Genomic DNA, 26117 nt, shown 5'->3' on the forward strand with positions numbered 1-26117 from the left:
ATAAGGGACGGGGACTTCATGGTCACCGTGGACCTCAAGGATGCCTACCTGCACATTCCAATAAACCGAAGACAAAAGGGACTTCTAAGGTTCAACATCAACCAGGAGCATTACCAGTTCACAACCCTGGCCTTCGGGCTAAAATCAGCGCCAAGGGTTTTTACGAAATGCCTGTCGGCAGTCGCAGCCCACCTACGAAGGGAGGGGATCCATGTCTACCCCTACCTAGATGACTGGCTGGTCAAGGCAGACACACGCGAGAAGTGCGAGAGACACGCAGCACGTGTAACAGACACTCTGACGAACCTGGGGTTCTCGATACACTGGGGGAAGTCATCACTGGAACCAGAGCAGGTGAAGATTTTTCTGGGAGCAAAAATCAACACCCTAAACAGCACAGTGGTGCCCAGCGACAGGAGAACAGATGCCCTACTGAAGGAGACGCGTCTCTACCAGAAGGGGCGAGCTCTGACAGTGAGGTCAGTGAGCAAGATCATGGGGATGATGGCGTCGTGTATCCAGCTGGTGCCTGCACATGAGACCATTCCAAGAATGGCTACAACAGCAATGGTCACAAGCAAGCGGAAGTTGGGAGGATCTAGTGGTTGTTACGCACGCAGTGCAGGAGGAGATGAATTGGTGGAACAGAGACAACATGACAGCAGGGAAGAGCCTGACACCACCAAACCCAACAATGACCATTACCACGGACGCATCTCAAAAGGGATGGGGAGCGCACATGGACAATCTCAGAGTGAGGGGTCTGTGGGCTCCAGCAGATGCGGTACGCCATATCAATTACCTCGAATTGAAAGCCATCCTGCTAGCCCTGAAGGCATTCCAGAGACACCTGTACAACCAGAGGGTGTTGGTTCAAACAGACAACACCACGGCGAAGTTCTATATCAACAAGCAGGGGGGGACTCAGTCGTTTCCCCTCTCCTCTCTGGCACAGGAGATTTGGAGATGGGCCATACCTCTCAGGATAGATCTACTGGCAATTCACCTTCCAGGGAAGGACAATGTGGAGGCAGACTGGCTAAGCAGGCAGACCTCGGCATCGCACGAGTGGGAGCTCAATGGCCAGGAAACGCAGAAGCTTTTCCAGAGATGGGGGACTCCCACAATAGACCTGTTTGCAACACGCCAAAATGCAAAATGCCAAAGCTTCGCGTCCAGGCAACCAGAACAGCAGTCCCTGGGGAATGCCCTATGGATAAGCTGGTCAAGGACATTTGCCTACGCCTTTCCACCGATACCCCTGTTACACAGAGTGCTCGACAAGTGCAGAACCAGCAACATGACACTGATCCTAGTGGCTCCGCAGTGGGCAAGGCAGACATGGTTCTCCCAAATTCAGGAAATGGCGCAAAGCAATCCCCACAGGTTCACGAGAAGAAGGGACCTGCTCTCCATGCAAAATGGAGAGGTCCTACATCCGGAGCCAGAGAGCCTCAGCCTGGCGGCATGGCTCCTGAAGACCTAGAGTTCGCTCACCTTAGATTGCCTCCAAGCACTATGTGGGTGCTGCGGGAGGCAAGAAAACCAACTACACGCAAATGCTACAGCGCGAAATGGCAGAGATTTACTATGTGGTGCAGGAAGAATGGGCTGCAAAATACAATGACAAGAGACTCCACAGTACTGAGGTACCTCGAGCTCCCTAAGGGTACACCTAGCGGCGATCGTAGCCTACACCAGAGGAGAGAAGGGTGGAAGTTTCTTCACATCGCAGGTTGTAAAGAGATTCATGGAAGGAGCCAAAAGAATTGCTCCTCCTAAAAGGTTGCCGCCGCCAGCATGGAATCTCAACGTGGTACTGACGGAGCTCATGAAGGCACCGTTTGAACCCATTCACAAGGCCTCACTGCAAATGTTGACTATGAAAACGGCCTTTCTGGTAGCCATAACCTCGCTATGCAGGGTGAGCGAGCTTCAAGCGCTAACACTACAGGAACCCTACATTCAGATCCACAAGGACAGGGTTGTCCTGAGAACAGACCCACTCTTCATGCCCAAGGTGGTGTCGGCGTTCCACATGAACCAGAGTATTCAGATACCGAGTTTCTTCCAAAACCCGACTTCAAACGCAGAAAAGGCTCTACATACTCTTGACGCTAGAAGAGCGGTGATGCACTACATTGAGAGGACCAAGGAACTCAGAAAATCAAAGCAGTTGTTTGTGTCCTTTGCTACTAGCTTCATGGGTAGACCAGTGACTAAGGGCACCATCGCTAGATGGATTGCCCTCACTTTTCAATTCTGCCACAAACAGGCTGGACAGGAGCTAGCGGAGGGGCCTCAGGCTCACTCCACAAGGAAGAAGGGGGCAACCGTTGCCTTTCTGGCGAACACGCCCATTCAGGACATGTGTCTAGCGGCAACTTGGGCATCTGTGCACACGTTCATAAAACACTACTGCGTGGACATTCAGATGAACAAGGGAGCACAAGTTGGACAGAAGGTGCTTCAACACATTTTCAACGACCAACGCTCATCTACCACCCAGCCGCCACAAAATTAGGAAAACCGCTACAAAGTCTATGCACAGCATAGTGAATCCAGAAAGATTCACGCTGCAAAACGAATAGTTTCTTACCTGTCGGTGTAGTTTTGCAGCTTGAAGATCTTTCTGGATTCACTAGCGAACCCACCCGCCTCCGCCCGGAAGATGAGGCTTGAGGAAGAGGGGGTAAAATAAAGAAGATCAGAAGGAATGAAATAGTACAGAAAAATGGACATAAAGGATTAATCAATCGCCTAGGGTTAAAAAAAAAAAAAACGAGAGGAAAAAAAGAACCTGAAGATGGCGCCCCAAAGGTGGGACTTCCGCAGGAAGCACGACGACGTCACGGGAGGTGCACCAAATGGTGGGTCGTCGCCGCCCACCTGGGCTACAAAAAAAAAAAAAAAAAAAAAGAAAAGACTACGAATCCGGACCCAACCACAAGATCGCGGAATAATGCACAGCATAGTGAATCCAGAAAGATCTTCAAGCTGCAAAACTACACCGACAGGTAAGAAACTATTCGATCAACTCCATCAAGCGGCAATTGCTAAAAACTCTAAGGTTTTTTGGAGCATTATTAACGCCCCCTTGCTTAAACCATCAACAGCTCCCACACTGGATTTCCATGTTGACGAGGGATCTTGGGTTGGGTATTTCTCCCGCATATTTGACCCCAGTGTGGAGGGGATGGCACCTCAGAATGTATCTGTGATCCCTTTCATTGAGTTACCACTGGTTTTCGAATATTATGAGGTTAAAGAAGCCCTTGCCCAGTGTTCCACAAACAAAGCGCCAGGACCAGACTGCACTCCCATAGATTTCTTCATTGACCAGCCAGTTCTGTGGGTCCCTGTGCCGACAAATATTTTTAACGCAATCGCAAAAGGGGGCCCACCCGACTAATGGAAGAAATCAATTTTAATACCAATTTACAAGAAGGGAGAGTAGTCTGAACCAAAAAATTATAGACCAATATCTTTGTTGGATAGCAAAGCCAAACCCATGGGTAGGCTTTTATTAAACCACTTAGAAGAATGGGCAGAAAAAAGTAAGGTTTTAATCCCGGTCCAATATGGTTTTAAAAAGGGTATGGGTACTCAAGATCAGTGCCTCAACCATAGTCTATTAATCACCAAGTATACACAAGCAAAGTCCGGTAGACTATACGTGGCTTTTATGGACCTGTCCGCTGCGCTTGACTGCGTGGCCCACAAACATCTATGTTATGTTATGTTATGTTATTTTTCATTTATAAGGCGCACAGATGCCACAGCCAAGCGGCGTCCTGGCGCTACAAAGGACGAGCAACATAACCAACAGATGAACATGCTAACCAAGATCGCTAGACCAAAGGAAACAAGAATGTTTTCACCGCTTTCCTTAAAGGAAGCAAGTCCGGAATGGACCGAACACTGAACGGCAATGTGTTCCAAAGGCTGGCCGGCAAGACACCAAAAGAGCGTCCGCCCATTCTGGCTTTTTTAAAGCGAGGGATTGTGGCCAAAAATTGACCGGTTGAACGAAGTGTTCTAGCCGGTGTGTAGTAGGAGATAGTCTGAGACAAAATAGGAGGTGAAGCCAGTTTCAGAATTTTAAAAACCAGGCACAGTACTTTAAATTTTATCCTCTGCCTAACGGGCAACCAGTGAAGATCAGAAATGGCGCTCCTAACTGAGCAAAATTTAGGCAGACCTATCAGTATACGAGCAGCCGCGTTTTGTACGCGCTGAAGGCGTGTAAGCTCTGCTTGATTGGTGCCCAATAAGAGTGCACTGGCATAATCCAATCTGGAAAGAATCATGGCCTGCACTATAAGTTGCCTGGTAGAAGCGTCGAAGAATTTAAGAATAGGCCTGAGACTCTGAAGAACGCCGAAACAGGTGCCCGCAACTTTCTTTGTGTGGGGGATGAATGATAGATTGGCGTCAAGCAGAATCCCAAGATTCTTCACCTGGGTGACTGGTATGGGAGTTGGGCCGAGCTCTAAAGGCCACCAGTCGTCTCCCCAAAGATAGATTTCCTTGCCCAGCACTAAGACTTCTGTTTTTGTGGCATTAAGTTGGAGACGATTGTCGGTCATCCAGCTTGCCACCTCTCTAAGAGCTTGTTGGAAATTAGAGGAATTCAGCGTGGTAGACCCATTAAGAGCCACAGCTAATTGGGTATCATCGGCGTAAGATACCATAGTGAGACCCCATTTATTGGCAACTTCCGTCAACGGTCTCACGTACAAATTGAACAGGGTCGGACTAAGTGCCGAACCCTGCGGAACTCCTTGGGAAATAGGGCGGGGAGAAGACTCGTAAGGGGGAGTACAAACCTTAAAGGTACGCTCGGCCAGAAAAGAGCGAAACCAACCCAAAGCAGTGCCGTTAACTCCCGCTTCTCTCAGCCTCTGGAGCAGGATCGGGTGGGAAACCGTGTCAAAGGCGGCACTGAGATCCAGCAGGATCAGTGCCGCCGTCTGACCAGAGTCTAGCATAGTACGAAGATGCTCAACCATAGCCACCAGGGCTGTCTCCGTACTATGGCCTGCTCTAAAGCCATTCTGGGAGGGGTGAAGGATACCTGTATTTAAAAGGTGGCCAGATAGGATGTTATTGACATGAGCCTCAGCGATCTTGGAGACCCATGGAAGCAAAGAGATGGGCCGGTAGTGCTCTGGCTTTGCAGGATCTAATGTAGCCTTTTTCAGTACCGGCATAACCATGGCTTGCTTCCATTTTACAGGTACCGACCCAGTACTGAGAGATAGCTTAATAAGACTGAGAAGAAACGGAAGACACAGCTCTGACAGGTCCCTGAATTGTGCGGGTCTCAGAGGGTCCATTGGAGAGCCCGATTTGACCCTCACCACCAGGGAGTCAAATTCTTCCTGAGAAGGCGCAGGAAGCACCAGTAATGGACTAGAAAAGTCATTCATAGACGTTACAGGATTAAGAGAGGAAGCAGGGGGGGGGAAAGCTCTATAGATCGCATCCACTTTTTCAACAAAAAATGACGCTAGTCCATCACAGTGAGCCTGGGAGCCATTCCCCAACGTAACGGCTTTCCTGCTAGTTAAATCTTTAAGAACCTTAAAGATTAACTTAGTTGGATTTGCACTGTTCCTGAATTGTAAGGAATAGAAGGAGGCACGTGCTTTGCAGATGGCTCGATGGTATGCCTTAATACTGGCTCGATAAACCTGCTTGAGAGTAACGTCATCTATGGAGGATAATGGAGGAAATGGGCACAGATAAGGCTATTATAATATTCATCAGGCAGCTTTACACATCAGCTACGGCTTGCGTCAGATACGGGAGGGAAGGGGAGTGCACCAAGGCGTTCCCAATCAATAGGGGAGTCCGCCAGGGTTGCGTTCTCGACCCATTTCTTTTTTCTATCTACACCAATGGGGTTGAGGCACCCTTGACGGACTCAACACCAGACGTCCCTAAAATTAACAATGTGCGCACCCCAATCCTCCTGTATGCCGACGACGCAGTGCTAATTGTCCGTACGGGCCTCGCCCTACAAAAGTTACTAAACATCTACGTAACCTACATGCAAAAATTAGGTCTGAAAACTAATGAGGCAAAGTCCTTCATCCTAACCCCTGGTCGGAGGGATAGGAAGGTGCCGAGCTTTTATATTTCAGGGACAAAAACAGCCCATATGGATACCTTTTCCTACCTGGGCGTAACATTCAACAGGCAGCTTCCATGGTCCCATATGCGTGCCACTAGAGGACGATCACTGGAGAGAAGTATCAATTGTCTCACTCCTTTATTAAAAAACTGGGGTCGAAACCTATTGATATGGTGAGAAAGGTTTATGCAGACAAATCAGTATCGGTAGCAACCTATGGGACAGGTATATGGGGCCATATTAATTTGTCTGCCCTTCAAGTGATAGAGGATACCTCTTGGAAAAAATGAATGGGCCTCCCCGCGAGCTGTTCTAACTTTATCACCCATACAGAATTGAAGGTCCCATATCTGTCTGATACAATCTCTCAGGCCCCAATTATCTTGTGGCATTCCATTTGGAGAAGGGAGTCCATTCAGATTACACAAAAATGAATTGAAGATTGTCTATCCATGGATAATGCCCATAGGATTCCATGGATTTTGTACATTAAATCTACTCTCTCCTCCTTAGGCTTCGAGCGTCAATTTGTTACCCCCCAGGGATTGAATGAACATCTCAAGACGGGAGCTAAAAGCCCGCTTCCCTAAACAAAGAGCAGATGCTAGACTGGAAAAAAACTGCACAAAGGTGTTGGTAAAATTATACCTTGAAGGTCCGAAGCATCTGGATGGGACAATGTAGTATCTTTTTACTGTGACAAACCCACAACACAGATTCTTTCTAATTAGATTCCGGTTAACTTTTATCCCGTGTATGCTGGCACACCCTGCAGGAATTTATTCTATTAATGATTTACCCCATTGTCCCTGCGATGGTTCCTCTGCGCAGTCAAATTTACATATTTTCTTTTTCTACAAATTTTAAAGGGAACCACGCAAAAGATTTATTTTCCCTATGATGCGCAATCTCCATTTTAAACAATGTTGAGTAGCAATGTTGTTTTTACAGTCTCTGTCCAACCCTATGGTTTGCCTTTCAGTGGCATCTTTTTTAATTCAATCATGGAAGATCAGGCGGCAGCACAACACTAGCGAATGAATTTTAAACCGTTTTTAGTGACTGGTTTTCTTATCTGTGATTGTTAGAACTCTTTTTATTATTTTTATATTGACATGTATATAATCCCTGATTTTGCAATTATTTATTTATGTTTTTAAACAGTTTTTTTATCTGAACTTTTATGATCTTATACTATAAGCATCGAATAAAGTAATTGACTGACTGACTGAAACACCGAGCAGTCAGGCCCAGCCCCTGGATACCCTTACTGGTGATTTAGCCCGCTATTAAAATCCCGATTGAATAATTTGAGACTTGGAACCCCTAATCAAAATGTATTAAATATGTTATAATCTGAACCTATTTAACTTAATGTAAGGATGTCTTTAATTGACAACAAATGGGGTGGAGGCAAAAATAATGGCGGAATGAGCAAAGGAAGAAAGAGGGAGAAGAAATTGGGGAAGAAGTCAGGAAAAAAGGAAAGTATGATAAAGAAAATAGCAAAGGGACAAATCGTGCAATTTCTAGCGTTGCACATCTAAAACCGTAGTTCTAATCATCATCACTTCCAAATGCCCCAATCACTCTTCCCCACCAGTATCGTTTTTTAACACCTGCTGCTCATTGGTAAACATGCATTTGCTGATGTCTTCTTGGCAAACTCAGATTTAACCCCTATATCACAACCTACTGGATCCCTTAAATAAAATAGCTATTTGTCCTCGGACTATTACAACAAATCCCCTCATGTCCATATGTAAAGCGTCTTTAAGTCGAATGGATGACATTCATTTCAACAAATTTTTTGCCCCTTTCTCCCAACACCATAAATATTAAATTTTACAAGAAGAAGTTTGATCTAACCTACTGACCAATAGAAATCTAAATTTCTGGTGATCCATGATTCACAGATTGTGGGTAGTAGGTATAACTCATTGGCACAGCAGAGATTATAGTGTTGCACAGTAGGATCTATGTTTCCAAATTTACTATACTGTTTCGAATGGTTTTGGTTAGTCTCATAAAAGTTATATACCCAGGTGCCAGACTGGATCCATAAGATTTTCCAACATAGCCCCTCCACACCAGTGGGGGTGTCCTGCTGTTCTGCGTCGACTCTGCTCCTCCACAGAAGTGATGACTGGTATATAGATTCCAGCCAAGTATGCTGATATCCGTTCCTTTCTGTCCGCACCATCGTACGTTGATCCTACTTTTTCCTCTTCAGATGAGCCCTTTTTTCTCAAAACAATTCTTTCCAGTGGGCAAGAGAACATGTTCTCTCCTAAAACTTCAAGGTTTAATTCTTGTAGGGACAGTCGCAAGTAAATACCTGTGACAGATCTGCATGAGGTGCGCCTATGGTGTTTGTGGTAGGGCCACAACCCCAAGTCCTGCGAGGAGTGTGCCCTGATGCACCCTAAGGCGAAAATGGGAATGTAAACCCAAGCTGTCCAATGCTGAGCACCATAGTAAATTTCGTTTGAAGTCAGGGACACTCACTGCACCCAGTGTTATTGCGGTCCAAGTCTTCCAGTAGGTCAAATCCCAAGAAGAAGCACAAGAAGCCCAGGCAGCCTTGTTCAAGGCTCGCCACTCTCCAAATGAAAAGTCATAGGGACACGTCAAGGTACACTCCGGTTTCGCTCCCTGGTTCCCGACCAAGCAGCTGATTGCGTAGCTGATCTCAATGCACTGAGAATACCTGGGTCTGTTGGCAACACCACAACAGACTGAGGTGTGTATTTTAGGTATGCATGTCAGGATTTCTAAAGCGTATGGCTACTCCAAGGAGTGTCCCGGCGCTATTGTAGAAAGTAAGATAATGCAAAGGGACAGAATTAGAGAGTGAAAAGGCAAGTTTTTAGTTGCTTTCTGAAAGATCATTCATTATGCGTAACTCAGCAGGCATGCTGTTCTAGGCTTGCAGGCCCTGGAGGCAGAAAGATCTTCCTCTGGTTTTTGCTTGTTAACCCACGGATCTTTGGCAAAATGACTGAGGAAAGAACGTAAGGTTCTTGGGGAAGAGTGGAATTTAATCGTGAAGGACAGATATCCCGGTCAATAATGGTTTAGAGACCTGTGCATAAGAGTCAGGATCTTACACTTGATCCTTTTCTTTTAACAGGAAGCCAGCGTAGGTTCCTCAAATGAGGCAAGATCCAGGCTTGCCTTGGTAATTGAAGAGCCAGACGGTCTGCGTCGTTATGAACCGTTGTAGTTTCTGCAGCAGATATTGAGGCAATCCAGCATAAAGGACATTGGCATAGTCCTGTCTGGACACCACCAGGGCTAGAAGAACAGTGATCCTTGCTTGAAGGGAGAGAATTTGCAGGAATTTTTTTACTCTTAGCAACAGACCACAGCATGTGCCAGCCACCATATTAACTTGAGAATGAGGCCACATCTGTTTATCAATCTTCACACCCTGGTTTTTCACTACTTCTGCCTGGGCGTTAGGTGTAGGAGCCTCGTCAGGCCAAAGGGTTTGTAGGTCAAACATAAAATTATGTTCAAAGCTAAAAATCTCAGTTTTATTGGTGTTACATTTGAGTTGATTAGATCCCATCCACCGAAAGACCGCCGATAAGCAGGGTTTAATGGCATCATTGTCGATTGGCTCATCCTTCTTAAAGGACAATAGTAGCTGGAGCCATCAGCAAAAGAGACTTTCTTGAAAGACTCAACTAATGTAGCCAAGGGACTCATGTAGATGTTAAAAATAGCAGGGCATAGAGCTGAGCCTTGTGGCACACCAACCAAAACACTACTCCTTCTAGACAAGAAAGGTGGCAGCCAGACCTCTTGGGATCTATCCTCAAGGAAGGATCCCAGCCATTTAGACCCGTGCCCCTGATGCAAATGTCATGAAGACGAGCAAGCAGTCTGGAGTGTGGTACTGTATCAAAAGCGGCAGAGAGGTTTAACAAGACCAAGAAAGCTTTACTGCCAGCATCTGAAGTGTAATTTGATCTCTTAAGACTCTTCCAGGAGCGCAGTTTCACAGCTAAATTTAGGTCTAAACACTGATTGGCTGGGGTGGACTAGCTTATTCGTTTCTAGGTAGCTGGAAAGCTGCAGATTCACTATCTTCTCTACAATTTTGGAAGCCATTGGCATCAGGGAGATGGGTCTGTATAGCTACTTAGACTCTTCGTGTCTGCATTATTTTTGAAGGGGCAGAATCTTTGACTGTTTTCAGGTGGAGGGCACAATCCCAGACGCCAAAGATGTATTAAGTAGGGGGTTCAATACCGGATTGATGACTCCCTTTGCAAAGACAGCTGGGGGACAGGGATCAGAGGGGGAGAGGGAGCCTGTTCTTAGATTTAGGATGGCAAGTCTTGTATCCTCTATCGGAATTGGAACAAAGGAGGAGATTTTGCAGATGATGGCATCAGGAAAGGGCCAGCAGATGTCTGTTAGATTCATTGTGGTTAAACTGCTTTGAATGTCTGAGATTTTCTTAAAGAAGAGGGCTAGTTGTTTACACCACATGATAGAGGGTTCTTTGCTGTGATGACATGCTGTGGGGTCACGGAGTTTATGGAGTCTGTGCTCCGAGTCTTCAGCATCCTACTGGCTCATTCTGGCATCCCTTCTAGCCTCATTATACGTGGATATCTCCAGACGGGTTACTGCTGGCTGGTTCTCCCTCGGCACTGCCTGTACCTCCTGAACCTGCTTTGGGTTCTGTGAGAAAGTGGCTCTGTATATACTGTTCCCTAATAGGTACAGGGTGTACAGAGTCCACAGTCCCCCAGAGGCTGATAGAGGTCAAAGTTAGGTATGACCTTACTCTCAAAAGTGGTAGCTTGGTCGAGCAGTAAGGCAGTACCAGAGGACAGTGTAAAGCATTTATTGTACACACTCAGTCAGCAAATGGTTTCACACACTCAATAACTGAACTCTAGGCCAATGGTTTATATATATAAAATATATGCTTGTTTTATTTTTAGAACCACAAAGGGGATAAAAATATACTTTCTCAGAATGAGAGGTTGAATATAAATACTTTTGCCTTAAGCAATAAATTTTTGTAAACAGTCACAGTTGGTTGCAATAAACAATCCTATTTCCTAAACATAACAATGCATTGAGCTCAATGGTAAATTCAGGTTATTTGTAATAAATTACTTTTCAGATTACTTTTGGAATTCCAGGTCTGGCTCCTAGATCCAGCCCTGGGTTAGTATTCAGAATCAAGTGATGAAAGTCGACTTAATAACTGTAATGATTTTTAAATAATATTTAGCTATTTCAAAAGTTAGCACTTAGAAAATATTTCAAAGAAAACATTCAATGGATCTCTATGGCAAGAAATTCAAATTGCAGGTAGAGTACTTTATCGTTACTTTAGTAATCCAGTCCAGGACTGGGTACCTAGACCCAGGACTGGGGTCCTTATCAAAAACAGGTAAGTAATTTCGTTTGCAGAAATGGTACGATTTTTGAAGAATATTTCAAATTTGCAAAAGTAGACACTTAAAAGAAATTTCACAGAAAAGCAGACAATGGTTTCCTGTGGGAGAAAAATGGGTTAGAGGTAAGTATAGTTGTGGACACTTTTCAGAGTCAGGGCTGGGCACCAAGATCCAGCACTGGGAGCTCACCTAGGAGCAGGTGAGTAAATTCGTTTTTGTCACTTGGCTGATTTTTAGTGAATATTTGCAGTTTTGAAAAGTTCACACTTAGAAGATTTTTCAAGAAAAAGCCAGTCAATGTTACCCTATGAGGAAAATGAAGTTAGCGGTTTAAGGGTAAGTACTGGACTGGCAGAGTTGAAATTCCGGGCATAGACTCAGGGGTCCCCCAGTGTCAGGTAGGTACAGTTGGTTCACCCTCAGCGGTTTCAGGACGGCCGGGTGCAGAGAGAGTTAGGCCCAATGTTATCCTATGAGGGATAGGGGGGCCTTGGTTGGTGGCTGCTGTCTGGCAAGCCACGCGGCTGTGGGAGCTGGGCTCCTGGTCACTTACTCAGGTTTTAGTGGGGACGTAGGTTAGTGTAGAGAGTGCACTGCCAGGGCCACTCGGGCGGCTGGGTGCAGGGTGTGTTTGAGCCTTCGGGCGCTCAATGGAAGTCAATGGGAATGTTCCGGTTTGGAAAAAGGCTGCAAGCTCGGGGACGAGGATGCTTCAGATGCCACCACCACTTTGAGAGGTAAGTTGGGTAGTTGTAGGTTAGGTGGGTACCCCGGGATTGGGCACAGGGGGCCGCAGGGCGCCGGGTGCAGGGGTGCCTTTTGATGTCGGGGATCTTACCCTCTTGTTGATCGCGGTTGGGGTGGCACTCTGTTCTGAGGCTGCAGGCTTCTTCCGGAATGTCGAGGGGGGGTCCTTGGGTGCCGGACTCGGGCTCACAGTCGCCGTGGGGTCGTCCTCAGGGTCTTTGTTCACTCCGGCACTGGCCAGGCTTGGCTGGTGCAGAGTGTGCTGGGTTCGCGGTTCCGGGCTGCTGCCAGGGGTTAGAGATGTAGGTTTCTGAGTAGAGCCTCTACTCATGGGAGTCCCAGGGGCTTAGAGCCAAAAGGTAGCCAGGTCCTCCGGGGCTGGTGAGGTTGCTGGCCACGAGAGATGCCGCGCTGGTGCAGGTTCGAGAGTCGACAGGCCGGTAGGGCTGGGGCCAAAGCAGTTGGTGTCTTCTTCTCTTTTTAGCAGCTGCAGGGCAGGTCCTTGTTCTTCTTGCTCTTCTTGTAGTTTTCTGTCTGGAATCTAAGGGAGGAAGGTTCAGGGTGCCCCTAAATACTAAATTTAGGGGCGTTACAGGTAGGTGAAGGCCAGGGACCAATGGGTCCCTGTCCTGGGGTGGGTACACCCCCTATCCTGCCTCTCTCCTGTGGGAGGGGGGCAGTAGCCTAATCCAGATAGGGTAGGGCCTCCCATCTTCAAGATGGCGAGAGCCCGGAGATGTTTCACCTCGCCTCCCCCACCTGAGGGGTGGGGAGGGCAGGCTGGCACATCCCCTGTCCTTGTATGGGGTTTCCGGCCAAGCTTCCCGCCAGAGTGGGGGGTTGCAGTGGCCTGGGGAAACTCCAAATGGCGGTATGCCTTTGAAGCTTCCCTTTGCTCATCCTGGGGGAGGAGATTTCTCACCTCACCCAGGATGTGCATTGTTGCAGGCCCGGGAGAGCAGGGGCTCTCCCACCCAGGGGTCCAGCAACGTGTCTGCTGTGTGGCAGCCTGGGCAGCCTCAGAGCAGACGTGGATTGTAGGTTAGCTGTGAAGGGGCATCTCTAAGATGCCCTCTGGGGTGCTTAGTACATTAAATCCCACACTGGCATCAGTGTGGGTTTAATGTGCTGAGAAGTTTGATACCAAACTTCCCAGTCTTCAATGTTGCCATTATGGTGCTGTGGAGCTCGTGTTTGACGAGCTCTCAGCACCATGTACTCTTAAATGGCAGCACTGCACTTACAGTGCCCAGGAATGGACCCGGGTACTGTAGGGGCACAGGGCTCCTGCTCCTGTGCCCACACCATAGGCGTAAGGCACCCAGCCAGAGGGGTGACTGACATATGCCTTGGCAGTGTAGGTGATGGGCATGGCACACAGAGATGTGTGCCATGTCGACTCTTTGTTTTGTCCTGCACCCAGACACTCAGCCTGCAAGGCAGTGTGTGTGTGTAAGGGTACAGGGCCTCTGAGGGTGGCACAATGAGTGCTGCAGCCCTTAGAGGCCTTCCCTGGCCACAAGGCCCTGGGTACCTAGGATACCATTTACCAGGGGCTGACATGTGGCTAGGGTTTTCCAATTTGGAGTTTGTGTGGTTTAAGGAAGGAACATAGGCCCTGGGCACCTGATTGGCAGGAACCCAGGGTACACTCAATCAAAGTACATTCAGCAATTTAGCAAAAAGTGGGGGCATACCATGCAAGAATGTGGAGTCTGCTCCAGAATCAAAGCATGAGATTGGCAATTGCCTTCCATTGAGGTAAAAAAAAGTAACGTCCTCCTGGAAGTGTTTCAACCCAGACAGACCATATCTGGGTCACTAGTCCCATTCGGCGAGCCCCTCGCCCACATTCCTATGGGCACAGTTTTGTACCATTTGAAGTTCGGCAAAGACCGCACTCGGGGCACCAAGATACAATGCATTGCTGTAGTCCAAGGGTGACAAAATGAGTGTTCGGATAATACGTTTCTTTGCCTGAGAGGGAAGCAGGGGTAGCACTTTGCGAAGCATCCTTAAAATGCCAAAGCAGGAGGCAACTACCTTTCTGGCCTGGACTTTGAGGCTGAGATCTGAGTTCAGCCAGAACCCTAGGCTTTTTAGGTCTCGCCTGAGCAAGTGCATGCGCTGCTCTGCGAGACATTTAGTCAGTGGCTTTTTGAAGTGCTACCAAAGGTTTTTGCCGGCCACCAGCTTGCGGTTACGCGCACAAGCACGCGAGCCTCGCTCCTCTACAATGACTGTTGCACGCGCATCTCTCGCGTGCTTAGCACAGAGCGCGTCATTGCGAGCAATTTCGCTTTCACCGCAATGACTTTCGCTTTCACGGACGCGCAGCGTTACTCATACGGCCGCGCGGCCAATGCTTGTTCGCTATGGTATCATTATTTGCAACCGTTAAGTTGCACTCACTGCAAACGGAGTGGACAACTTGCCTCATACCTCGTAAATAATACGTGGATTATTAAAATTAGAATTATGTAATAAACATGTCAAAATTAAAACATTTGTGTCCAGCAGTTTACAGCTGATACCTACATGGGCCTGCTAAGTTACCTGCTTGTAACTTCACCTATTATATCTGTATTCCGTTGTTGCAGTTCTCGATTTATGACGTGTCCGTGCCCTCTGCTGCGAGCGAATAACAATTGTTATTTCTCACACAAACTGGTCCGAATCAAAGCTGAAGGCACGAAACCAGAGGAAAGAGCCGTTAACAGCAATTAATGCCCGCTGCTTTTGGACAGTGTGTATCAGCAACCATCTCCCCAACCTCAATCCACTCACACAGTCACACTTGGCCATCGTAAGCAGACCCCATCACTCATGTTAAATACATTTGATGAGATGGATTCTTTGTGGCTTTGTCCCGAACCCTGCGGAACCCCACAATGGAGGGGCCACGATTTAGAGATGACCTCACCCTCGAATACCTGGAAAGATCTCCCTTCCAGGAAAGATTTCAGCCAGATCAGGGCTATTCTGGACATGCCCAGATTTCTAAGTTGGTCGACCAGGATACGATGATTGACCGTATCGAAGGCTGCGCTTAGATCTAAAAGAATCATTGGAGCCATCCTGGATAAGGTGCTTTTTCGGGAGTTTTGACGGGCCCTTTCTCCGCAACAACCAGTGCAGTGCATTCAGGCTATGACCTTGATAGTTCAGACTCAGTCTTGTCTCTCAAGGGTGGGTCAGAGGGTTCTAAATCTGTTGGCATCCTTATTTTTGACCATATGCATGCTCTACAGTGAGATCTGAATTCTCAGTAGACCCAGCACCAAAGAAACCTGTCAGACTCCATCCACGTTTTGGGAGAGACTGCAAATGATCTGCAGTGGTAGCTGCTTGACTGCTGTTGGTCCAGCAGCAAAACCATCTCCCTCCATCCACACAGAACTGACGGTGGGGACAGATGTGTCACTGCTAGGTCAGGGAGGTCATTTGGCAGAGGTGGAGTTTAGAGGTCTCTGGTCTACGGTGGAGACCTGCCTCTATAGTAGTCTAATGCATTTGTTTCCATTAACTTGATGTTGAAAGCCTACAGATCCTCACGGACAGCACCACTGTGGCTTTGCAACAATCACAGTGGGGTGGGGACCTGGGCTTTGTGCCAGGACCTTGCACCTTTAAATCTGTCTGAACCAACACGGCTTCTTCCTTATCTTGCACCACTTGGCGGGATCTGTAAACACTAGGCAGACAAACTCAGCTGGCGACGCCTAGCAGCTCATGAATGGCTGCTACACCGGGAACTGGTGCTGTGCTCCAGCAATTGAGAAAGCCTTGGCTCGATCTCTTTGCCTCCACCGAGAACGTAGATTGTGAACACTTTTTCATGTTGGACTTACCAAGAAAGCTGCCTCTTGGCGATGCATTCCGCCTAGAGTGGAGCACAGAACTCCTATATACCATCTCTTTGCTCACTTTCCTGTCCAAGTTCTGAAGACGATCAGGAACGACTGGGCCCAAGTCCTCCTAGCGACTCTGGATTGGGTCTGTAGAGTGGTACCCGGAATATCTAGGCATTGGCATATGTTCTGTGACCAGCCTGCTGCTTAGGGAGGATCTTCTGTTGCAGCAGCAAGGCAGGGTCTTTCACCCAGGCCTGCACAATCTACACCTCTATGGAGATTGAGCTTTGGCATAAGCTCTATCTACTGAAGTAGTGTCATCGTGGAGGCCAGGTGTCCTTCACCATAATCTGTTTGTCGAATGCCGGCACAAGTTTGTGACTAGTTGTGGCACCTATAACATGACCCTATTGCAAGACAATCTATAGGATGTGTTACTGGTTGTTCTGTCTTTGGTCCAGCACGGACTGACAGTGGGCATGGTTAAAGGTTATTTTGCATCCCTTTCGGCCCTTTTGCATGTACCCTACCAACCATTCTTGTTCAAATTGCGTTTTCTCAAAGGTTGTCATATATTTGCCTAAACCTTTTGCGATGCCATAGTGGGATCTTAATTTGGTCCCTTGCTTACTTATGTGTACTCCTTTTAAACCATTGCACAGCTGTTCCCTACATCTCCTGAGCCTGAAGACGGTCTTTCTTATTGTGATCACCTCAGCTTATCCTATTAGTGAACTTTAAACTCTTGTCAGTCCAGCCGCTATACATCACCTTCTTTCCTGACAAACTGGTGCTGAGGGCTAGAGCAGCCTTTCTACTGAGAGTTATAACTTTCTTTTTTCATGAGCAGTCAGTCCATCACTCTTTAACGTTCTTTGCCCCACCTCACCTCCTTCAAGAGTAAAATTGACTACATCATTGGACCCCCAAAAGAATGCTCAGCTTTTACATCAATCACACCACAGATCATCGGGTGGACAATAAGCTCTTTGTCGGGGGTCATGTGCCGCAAAGAAACGCAAAGCAGTGTAGAAACTTGTTTTGTCAACGTAGATAGTCCTTTGCATTATGATCTGTTAGGCAGTAACCAAGAAGCAGCTTTCAGAAGGGTTGAAGGTCCATTCCATCATAGCCAAGGCTGATACAACTGCTTTGTCACACAGAGTGCTTGTTGTAGACATTTGTCAGACTGCAGTGGGACATTAGTACACACATTCACAAAGCATTACTGCCTTGGCAGCCAGGTCTGAAGGGAAAGGCATTTTGACCTTACATTCATGCAGGACTTTATGGTCTGACTCATTCAATAGTCCCACCAGTTGGGAAGTACTGATTTGGCATCTATTCTAAAGATGAGGAGTATGTGATTAGAAGTATTCAACAGAAGAGCAAATTACATATCTTCAGTAATGCTCTTTCTGGTGAATACTCCATCTCCCTGCCCTCTTGCGTCCCAATTATATGGAATGGACTCTTTTCCATCTAAAAAGATCTCAAAATGATGATCTGCACACTGGCACGGACAATTAATTTTTGGGCTCGGCGTATGATGGCTCTGAAGGGATCCAGAAAGAAACTGTTGTAAGAGCACTTGGGTGGCCCTATCTCCAGGCTCCAGCTGTCACTTCTGTGGCGAAGCTGAGTTGATGCAGAGCCACACGACGTGACTTACTAGCGCTCCTGGGCTTTGCTAACAAATGTTCAGAATCCAGTCTGGCGCCTGGGGATATTCTATAAGTGAATAATCTGCACTTAGATATAGAGTATCTACCAGAGAGAACGTTACCTTAGCTAAGTAACTTTTTGACTTGGATTTAGTGTCTTTGTGCCTTGACAAATGCAGATCTAAACTCACTTATTTCTATTTACAGGCATATCTTATGGTATCTAAGGATGTTTTAATGGTTGGCCTTGGCGATACTGAATTTCAAGCACAAATTTTAGACATCATACTCGGGATAACGAGCACAGGTACGAGCTCATTTTATGCTCTGATGGCAGTTCAATTTTACAAATCTATTTGATTCTTCATTTTTGTATTGATAGTTGCTGTCGTGTAGGAATATTAAACCAATGGTGCAGCTAAATTGTGTGTTTTTAACTCCTACATCTTCCCTTTCATTGAATATAGTTTGAATTGGCCTAACTTTCAGGTTGAACTCTGTAATCATTAAAATACCCTGTAGTGATGCCAAAGGAATCTCAGAAGAATCCATAGTGTTTATGGTGTGACCAAAGACAACGGCCTCAAAGCTGCAGCAGGTGCCAAAAGCCTGAGGTGCAAAAACTTTGTTTCTGCTGCCACATGTTTTTTTTCCATTTATATTTGCTGTATGAATTGGTTTTTCCTGTCCATCCCACAACGATTCAGACTTTGACCTCATACGTGTGTTCAAAGTTACTGGACTCCCAACCAAATTATCAGAATACATGTATCATTTTTGTCGGTATGTAGGTTTAGGTTTATCTGTGTATAGGTTTAGTTTGCATGCCTGTACCCGAGGGCGTTTTTGATTGGATGCTTCACCAACCTGTTACTAGGTTGTTCTCAAAGCCTGCGTTCAGTGGCCAATGTCGCGTGCAGTCGCAACAGACGCTCTTGGCAAATGCAGACTAGGAAAATAAACCAATGTAGGTTCCAATCAAAGAGTCGTAGTCACACCTCTAGTTTGCACTTTGACACTGGTAGTGAGCGGCAGAGAGAAGTTGAGTCACCTGCAGTCCCGCTCTGGATCCTGCCATGTGATGGAATAGTCTTCCTCATAGGATGCAGCACAAAAATCTTCAAGTGCATTTCCTGTAGTTGAGAAAGTTTCCCTCCTATTTACACAATATATTATTCTTAATATATTGCTGATCATTTTCCTATAACATTCCAATCTTCAAATGTTATAGTGGGGAAAATGAGCACCAGAGGATCACTGTTTTTCATTGGATTCCAGATCATTCCAGGTTAGATAGGATATGCTGGTGGTTCCCTTGGTTATTTCCACTAAACTGTTGTATCGTTTTTTACAGTTTTGACATTCTGGTGTAGCACAGCAATTTTATTTACATCCAGAAAACAAAGCAACTTTTCGTAGTGAAGTTGGCGGATTCCCAGTGCTACTGATTCCGTGTCTACAGCTGCAAAACTGCTTTACTTTAAATTACCTTTCTACCCCCACTGGCCTCTTGGCATTGCAAAAGGATTCTCAAGCAAGTCCGAATGAGATGTACAGACCACATTCTGTGCCCTCCTATGTATAGAAACACCATCCCAGCTTAGAAGAGCAGTGGGGTCTAGTTATATTACCTACCTCATGTTGACTACAAAAGGGGTGCAGCATGGTTCTGGCAGGACCCTATATCCCACCCCATTACAACACATATACTCTCATAGGTCACCCCCATAGCAGGCCTTGCTAATCCTACAAGGCAGGGTGCTGAGGTATGTGTGAGGGGGCCCCCTACATGAGTAGGGCCTCTCTGCAACCTTCGTAAAATCATTGCTGGGTTGTTTGTAGTGTAGCCATACCATATACTCTTAACCGCATTATAAGTCTATCGCGATAACGCGATAACTTGAGAATGGCTACACAGAACCATATCGTGTTTGGTGTCAAACATGTAGGAATCGTACGCCCAGTCCAGCCATGGGCATGAGGGCATGATTCCCCCCTGCTAGAGGGGCGATATGGGAAAAGCGGCAGAATTTAGACACCAATTTAAAAGTGCATAAGTAGTACAAAATGGCTACTACACGCCACCTGCACGACCCTGGCTGGCTGTTGCTGGGGAAAATCCCAGCCTCGCCAGCTGGACAATAGGGCTCCTGTGGCAGGGAGGTGCTAGCATCTCCCCAGACAGGATAATGTGGATTGGAACAGGGTGGGTGCACCAAATGTCTTTTCAGAGTTGCACGTAGGCAGCTACAGCGCCTGCATTCTGCATACACCGCTTGGAACCGGTTCAGGGGCATCCTGCCCCTCGCCCAGGTGGGAAACGCACAAAGGGGAGAGGGTGTAGCCACCCTTTCCCGCCTCACCACTCATTGGTGGACACTACTCTGGACACTCCCCTAATCTTGGGGATAAAGGTGAATAACGTGGCCCCAGAGCCTCAGATTAATCTTGAACTTTACAGTCTTGACCTTCGACTTGCTGCTGCCCAGCTGACAGAAGAAATCTCGCATGCGGTAAAGGAGTTACCCCCCTGCTTGGCAGGCACCTGAAACACTGCAAGTGACCCGGTTGGAACCTCGCTGCTCCTATGGACTTCGACGACTTCCAGCACCCTTGAGGTGGGTTTCCTAAGCATCCCAGAGGCCAGTGAGTGTGTTCAGCGAACCTGAGCACCGTGTCGCGTGGGTGCCGAGATTCCCAATACCCCAGGACACCGGCCACCTCTTACGTAGCACACGACCCTGACCAGTGGGGAAGTTGTGCTTTGGCCCATTATTGAGCCAACCACCAAGCGGCATTTGTGCCAAAGACCAGCCCCCTAGCCCCCTCCGGTGGCCCGTGGGCTCCCTTTTACGCACTCTATTTTGCTGCCTTCCGCGGTCCCTTATCTCTCGACTTGTGGGCCCTAGCGGAGGACAATCTCGACAACTAAGAGTTCCCCTGGTTGCTCCAGGCCTGCTCTACAGTCTCTCCAAAGGAGACCTCTCACAGACCTCGTGGGTCTGCACCAGTAGCTGATTTGTTCATCTTGCGTGGGTTGCGGTTGCCAAGGCTTAGTGGATCCATTCCGGAAACTAACACCGCAGCGACCCTCATCCGACGTGGGACAGTCGCCCTCCAGAAGCTGGCCTTCCTTGAAGCCTCCCGGAGCCCGTGGCTGCAGATCCAAGCTACACCTCTTTCCACTTGAAGCACCCGACATTGAAGGGCTCTTTGCTTTGAGCTCCCTGGTCACTGTGCCGTGACCGAGACTCTGTCCCCTCTGCTTTCAGGTTCTTCTCTACAACTTCTACAACTTCAATCTTCACGGCATCATCGACGCTTTTGGCTAGCAGCACTTTTGAACATTTTCCCATTGAAAATCAGCCAGCGACCCGACTTTGTACTCCTGCTAGAAGTGACTTTAATCTGTGTAAATCAAACCGCGACATTCTCCATAGGCTTTAATAGAGATCCCGATAGCAGCTATTTCCACTGCACGCGCCTCCCGTGGGTCCCCTTCCTCATAACCTGGGGTGGATTCTTAAGGGGCCAGCGATCCTAAATCCCCTAGGCATTGTCTGTAGAATTGTCGTGGTTCTTATACCACTTTTTTGATATATGGTTTGGTCCCCCCCCTGGGGCCCTGTGATTCCTGTGCTATTTATTGTGTTTATAAATGCTTGTTTGAATTGTAACTTTGTCACTAGCCTCATAAAGAGACTGTGGGATTCTGTCTAGAATAAATACATATATTTTATATATATACCTGTGTGGGCTACTCTTTCATTTGGTTATTCAAGAGGTTATCTATGGTAAAACAATAAGCTTAACACTCCTTCAAGACTTAGCCTGAAGGCTGCTCTCCACAGCTACCACTAGGATAGCTTTCTTTAAAGGTTGTCTCAAACCTATCATCAATAAGAGTCGAATTGGACTGGTGCAAGGTGTCCCCTATAACTAGGAGACAGCATATGCCAGGCCAACGTCTCACATTGGTGTGCAGCGGTTGGATTCAAGCTTGCCATTGTTTTACCAGATAACAAATTGAATTTCTAAAGTGAAAGCCACTTGGTACCAAAGGTACATATAGATTCAAGCTTAGAATACAATAAGTTCTACTGAACTTAGGAGTTGTGTGTAGAGGGTTTAGCACACCTTGACTACAACTCAAGAAAGGGTTCAGTAGGCCACACCTAGTGTAGGTAGATACACCACTACCACTACACTAGAAATGTCTTTAGGTTCAGGTGCCCATAAGGCTCTGGAAGGACCCCAAAGGGTCCCAGTCGACAAATATGATCATCTCTCCTTTGCTGATCTTAGGGAGATGTGCACCTCTAGGAAACTTAAGACAAACAAAGGTGCCAATACTCAACGTCTCAGGGAAATCCTGCTCATAGCAAACTTTAAGCAGACTTTAGGGTCTGATGGGGTAGACAGGTTGGGTGGGCATCCCTCAGAAGAGGACCCTCCTAGAGAGGACTCTGATGAGGACCAGGAAGAGGATGATGATCCTGACCTGGAAGAGCCAGACCACTCACAACATGGAGGTGATGGCCCAAAAGGCACTCTCTCCATCCCTAAAGGGAAAGTGGTGGATCCAAGTAGAAGGAACAGATCCCCCTTAGTGGGGTCCAACCATTCTAGGAGATCCAAAAGGACCTCTGCCTCTCCTCAGAGGAGAGAATCCTCCCAAGAGAGGAAATGCAGACTAATCCAGTTTGGGCAGGCAAAGCTACAGCTCAGGAGAGAACAGTTAGCATTGGACAGGGAGTCCCTGGAGCTTCAGAAACCTTCAAGAAAGTGGGGTCTAGAGACCCCTGGTGGCAGTAATGAAACCCCTAGAGTTAGAGAGAAAGTCCCTGACAATAGGAGCCTCCACAAGATTGTGCCCCCCTATAAGACAGGGGATGATATCCACAAATGGATCTCTGCTCTTGAGAGGGCCTGTAAAGTACAAAGGGTCCCAATAGCGCAGTGGGCAGCAATCCTGTGGCTCTCCTTTGCAGACAAAGGTAGAGACAAGCTCCTCTCTGTAAGAGAAGAGGATGCAGATGATTATTATATCTTGAGAGATGCTTTAATAGATGGGTTTGGCTTAACCACTGATCAATACAGACTTAAGTTCAGAGACACCCAAAAAGCACAGGATCAAGATTGGGTAGACTTTGTGGATTGTGCTACCAAGGCATTGGAAGGTTGGTTAAATGGCAGTAAAGTAAATAATTATCAAGGATTGTATAATCTCATAATGAGGGAGCGGATTCTTAATAATTGTCAAAACCAACTCTTACAGGAGCACCTGGTGGACTCTGATCTGACCTCTCCCCAAGAATTGGGAAAGAAGGCAGACAAATGGGTCAGAACCAGGATTAGGCCCAAGAACCAAGGTGGTGACCAGAAGAAAGATTCTACCAAGCCCAAAGAGAAAGGTGGGGATAATAAAACAGAAAAGTCCTCTGAAGGGCCCCAAAAACCCAGTGGTGGGGGTGGGTCCCAAAATCCTTCCTCTTCTAACAAGAAACCATATTGCCATGTGTGTAAGCAACCTGGCCACTGGAAAACTGACTCCAGCTGTCCAAAGAATGGCAATAAAGAAAATGTTCCTCCCATTGCAGCTCCAATACCTCCTGTTACTACTAGTAGTAATCCCCCAGGTGGTGGGAGTGCACCCAAAAATTTAGTTGGGCTTTCTTGGGGAATTCAGGTGGACTCTGGCCTAACCAGGTCCCCTACACAAGCAACTCTAGTCTGTGATGGTGGCATGGGGTTTGCCAACTTTACCATGAGTCCCAGTATCCTGGGCAGGTACAGACAAGAGCCCATGATCAATGGTCAGAAGGCTGTGGCCTACAAGGAAACAGGGGCTAGTGTCACCATGGTGACCAAGAGACTCGTGCCCCTAGAACTGCTTTTACCTGGGTTTAGCTACCAGGTGACCAATATAGATGGAATTAGGACAGACCATACCATGGCAGTGGTAAATCTCAGCTGGGGATGGGTCACTGGCCCAAAGAGAGTGGCAGTGTCCCCCACCTTGCCTGTAGATTGTCTACTGGGGAATGATCTGGAAATCTCAGCCTGGGCTGAGGTAGACCACAATGCCCATTTGAAAATGGTAGGAATCCCTGAGAGAGTGGATGAGACCCTGAGGGCCTCACCTCCACACCAGGAGAAAATAATGGGAGTGAAGCCTGAAACTATGGATCACTCCACACAAACGGAGAGTATAGGGGGTGAGGAACAGCCCTCCCCCCACCAGACTAAAGGTAAGGGTCAAGTTTCTCAGGGAACTGATCTGCCCCTTGTGAAGTAACTGCCCCAGAAGTGGACAGGCCTGGCCTGGTCACCTCTCTGATGGCAGGGGATCCTTCCAAGGTGGTGCCCAGTCTGGAGCAGGTATCCTGCCCCTCTTTACCCTGCCTCAGTCAGCCCAGGGCTGCAGAGGTCAGGGAGGTCAGTGGACCCTTAATGGGCCCCTGCCCAGAGGAACCCCCTCATCAGCAGATTAGGGACACCCAGCAGAATAGTTTTAGCCAGGTGAATATTCCTCTACAAACTGAGGGATCCCCCTTACCCCTAGGTATAGGTACCCCTCAAATGGATGTTGTTGGGCCCAGGGAAACCTGGGGCATAGTTGCCCCAAACCTTCCAGTGCCCTCCACTATTCCAACCCAAGGGATCCAACCCCCAGCTGTAGGCAGCCAGAGGTTGACCCTTAGGGCCAGATATGACACAGTCATGGGCAGAAAGGCTTCCATGGTGACCAGTGACCTGAGGAGGTTGAGACCACCCCAAATAGGGCCTCACTTCCAGACTCAGACACCCCACCAGCCCACCTCTGTACCAAAAACCAATACAGGTAATTCCCCTAGACTTTGGAGAAACTCTAGAACCCCTTGGGGTAGGATTTCCCAAGTGGACCATGAGACAGGGAGCAACCATGCTAGTGCAGGTTCTTCCTTATATGGCCACTCAGGAAATAAGGCTTATCTGGACAAGGTTAGCCTTATCTCCTTTCGTTTGGGGGGGGTTATGTAGGAAGGTGGAATCTGACTAATGGTTGCCCCCAACATTTTGCCTGGTATTTGAGTGGTTTTTGACTAGTCTGGCTGGGATCCTGCTATCCAGGACCCCAGCCTATCTGCTTTCTCCCCAAAACGAATGTGAAGTACCCTAGGTACAAACCAATTGGATGCTGAGGATGCCCTGACAGTCCCTTGTAGATGGTACCCTAGGTACCAAGGGCATGGGTCCCTCAGTAGGCCTACCAGGGCTGCAGCACTTATTGTGCCACCCTGGGACAGCCATACAAACTGACACCACCAGACCACTACTGTAGTCTGGGTAAGGTGGTGCTTGCACCCCTTACAGGGATATAAGTACCCTATATCCCACCCCATTACAACACATATACTCTCATAGGTCACCCCTATAGCAGGCCTTGCTAATCCTACAAGGCAGGGTGCTGAGGTATGTGTGAGGGGGGGGCCCCTACATGAGTAGGGCCTCTCTGCAACCTTCGTAAAATCATTGCTGGGTTGTTTGTAGTGTAGCCATACCATATACTCTTAACCGCATTATAAGTCTATCGCGATAACTTGAGAATGGCTACACAGAACCATATCGTGTTTGGTGTCAAACATGTAGGAATCGTACCTCCAGTCCAGCCATGGGCATGAGGGCTTGATTCCCCCCTGCTAGAGGGGCGATATGGGAAAAGCGGCAGAATTTAAAAGTGCACAAGTAGTACAAAATGGCTACTACCCGCCACCTACACAACCCTGGCTGGCTGTTGCTGGGGAAAATCCCAGCCTCGCCAGCTGGACAATAGGGCTCCTGTGGCAGGGAGGTGCTAGCATCTCCCCAGGGAGACCTCTCACAGACCTCGTGGGTCTGCACCAGTAGCTGATTTGTTCATCTTGCGTGGGTTGCGGTTGCCAAGGCTTAGTGGATCCATTCCGGACACTAACACCGCAGCGACCCTCATCCGACGTGGGACAGTCGCCCTCCAGAAGCTGGCCTTCCTTGAAGCCTCCCAGAGTCCGTGGCTGCAGATCCAAGCTACACCTCTTTCCACTTGAAGCACCCGACATTGAAGGGCTCTTTGCTTTGAGCTCCCTGGTCACTGTGCCGTGACCCAGACTCTGTCCCCTCTGCTTTCAGGTTCTTCTCTACAACTTCTACAACTTCAATCTTCACGGCATCATCGACGCTTTTGGCTAGCAGCACTTTTGAACATTTTCCCATTGAAAATTAGACCGCGACCCGACATCGAAAACGACCTATGCACCCGGCTTCC

At 47.7% G+C, this 26117-nt stretch overlaps 1 protein-coding gene across 3 annotated transcripts in view; it reads left to right on the plus strand.

Annotated features, from left to right (window-relative positions):
* Positions 1 to 26117, plus strand: part of NCAPG2 (non-SMC condensin II complex subunit G2) — a 403487-nt gene that overhangs the window by 264108 nt on the left and 113262 nt on the right. For all 3 annotated transcript variants that reach the window (XM_085631953.1, XM_085631952.1, XM_085631954.1), the window contains exon 22: positions 18041 to 18140. In XM_085631953.1, the coding sequence (XP_085488079.1) occupies positions 18041 to 18140 (100 nt within the window). The remainder of the gene's footprint in view (positions 1 to 18040; positions 18141 to 26117) is intronic.

The sequence above is a fragment of the Triturus cristatus genome, chromosome 10 (genome assembly GCF_964204655.1).
Source record: "Triturus cristatus chromosome 10, aTriCri1.1, whole genome shotgun sequence".
Classification (NCBI taxonomy): domain Eukaryota; kingdom Metazoa; phylum Chordata; class Amphibia; order Caudata; family Salamandridae; genus Triturus; species Triturus cristatus.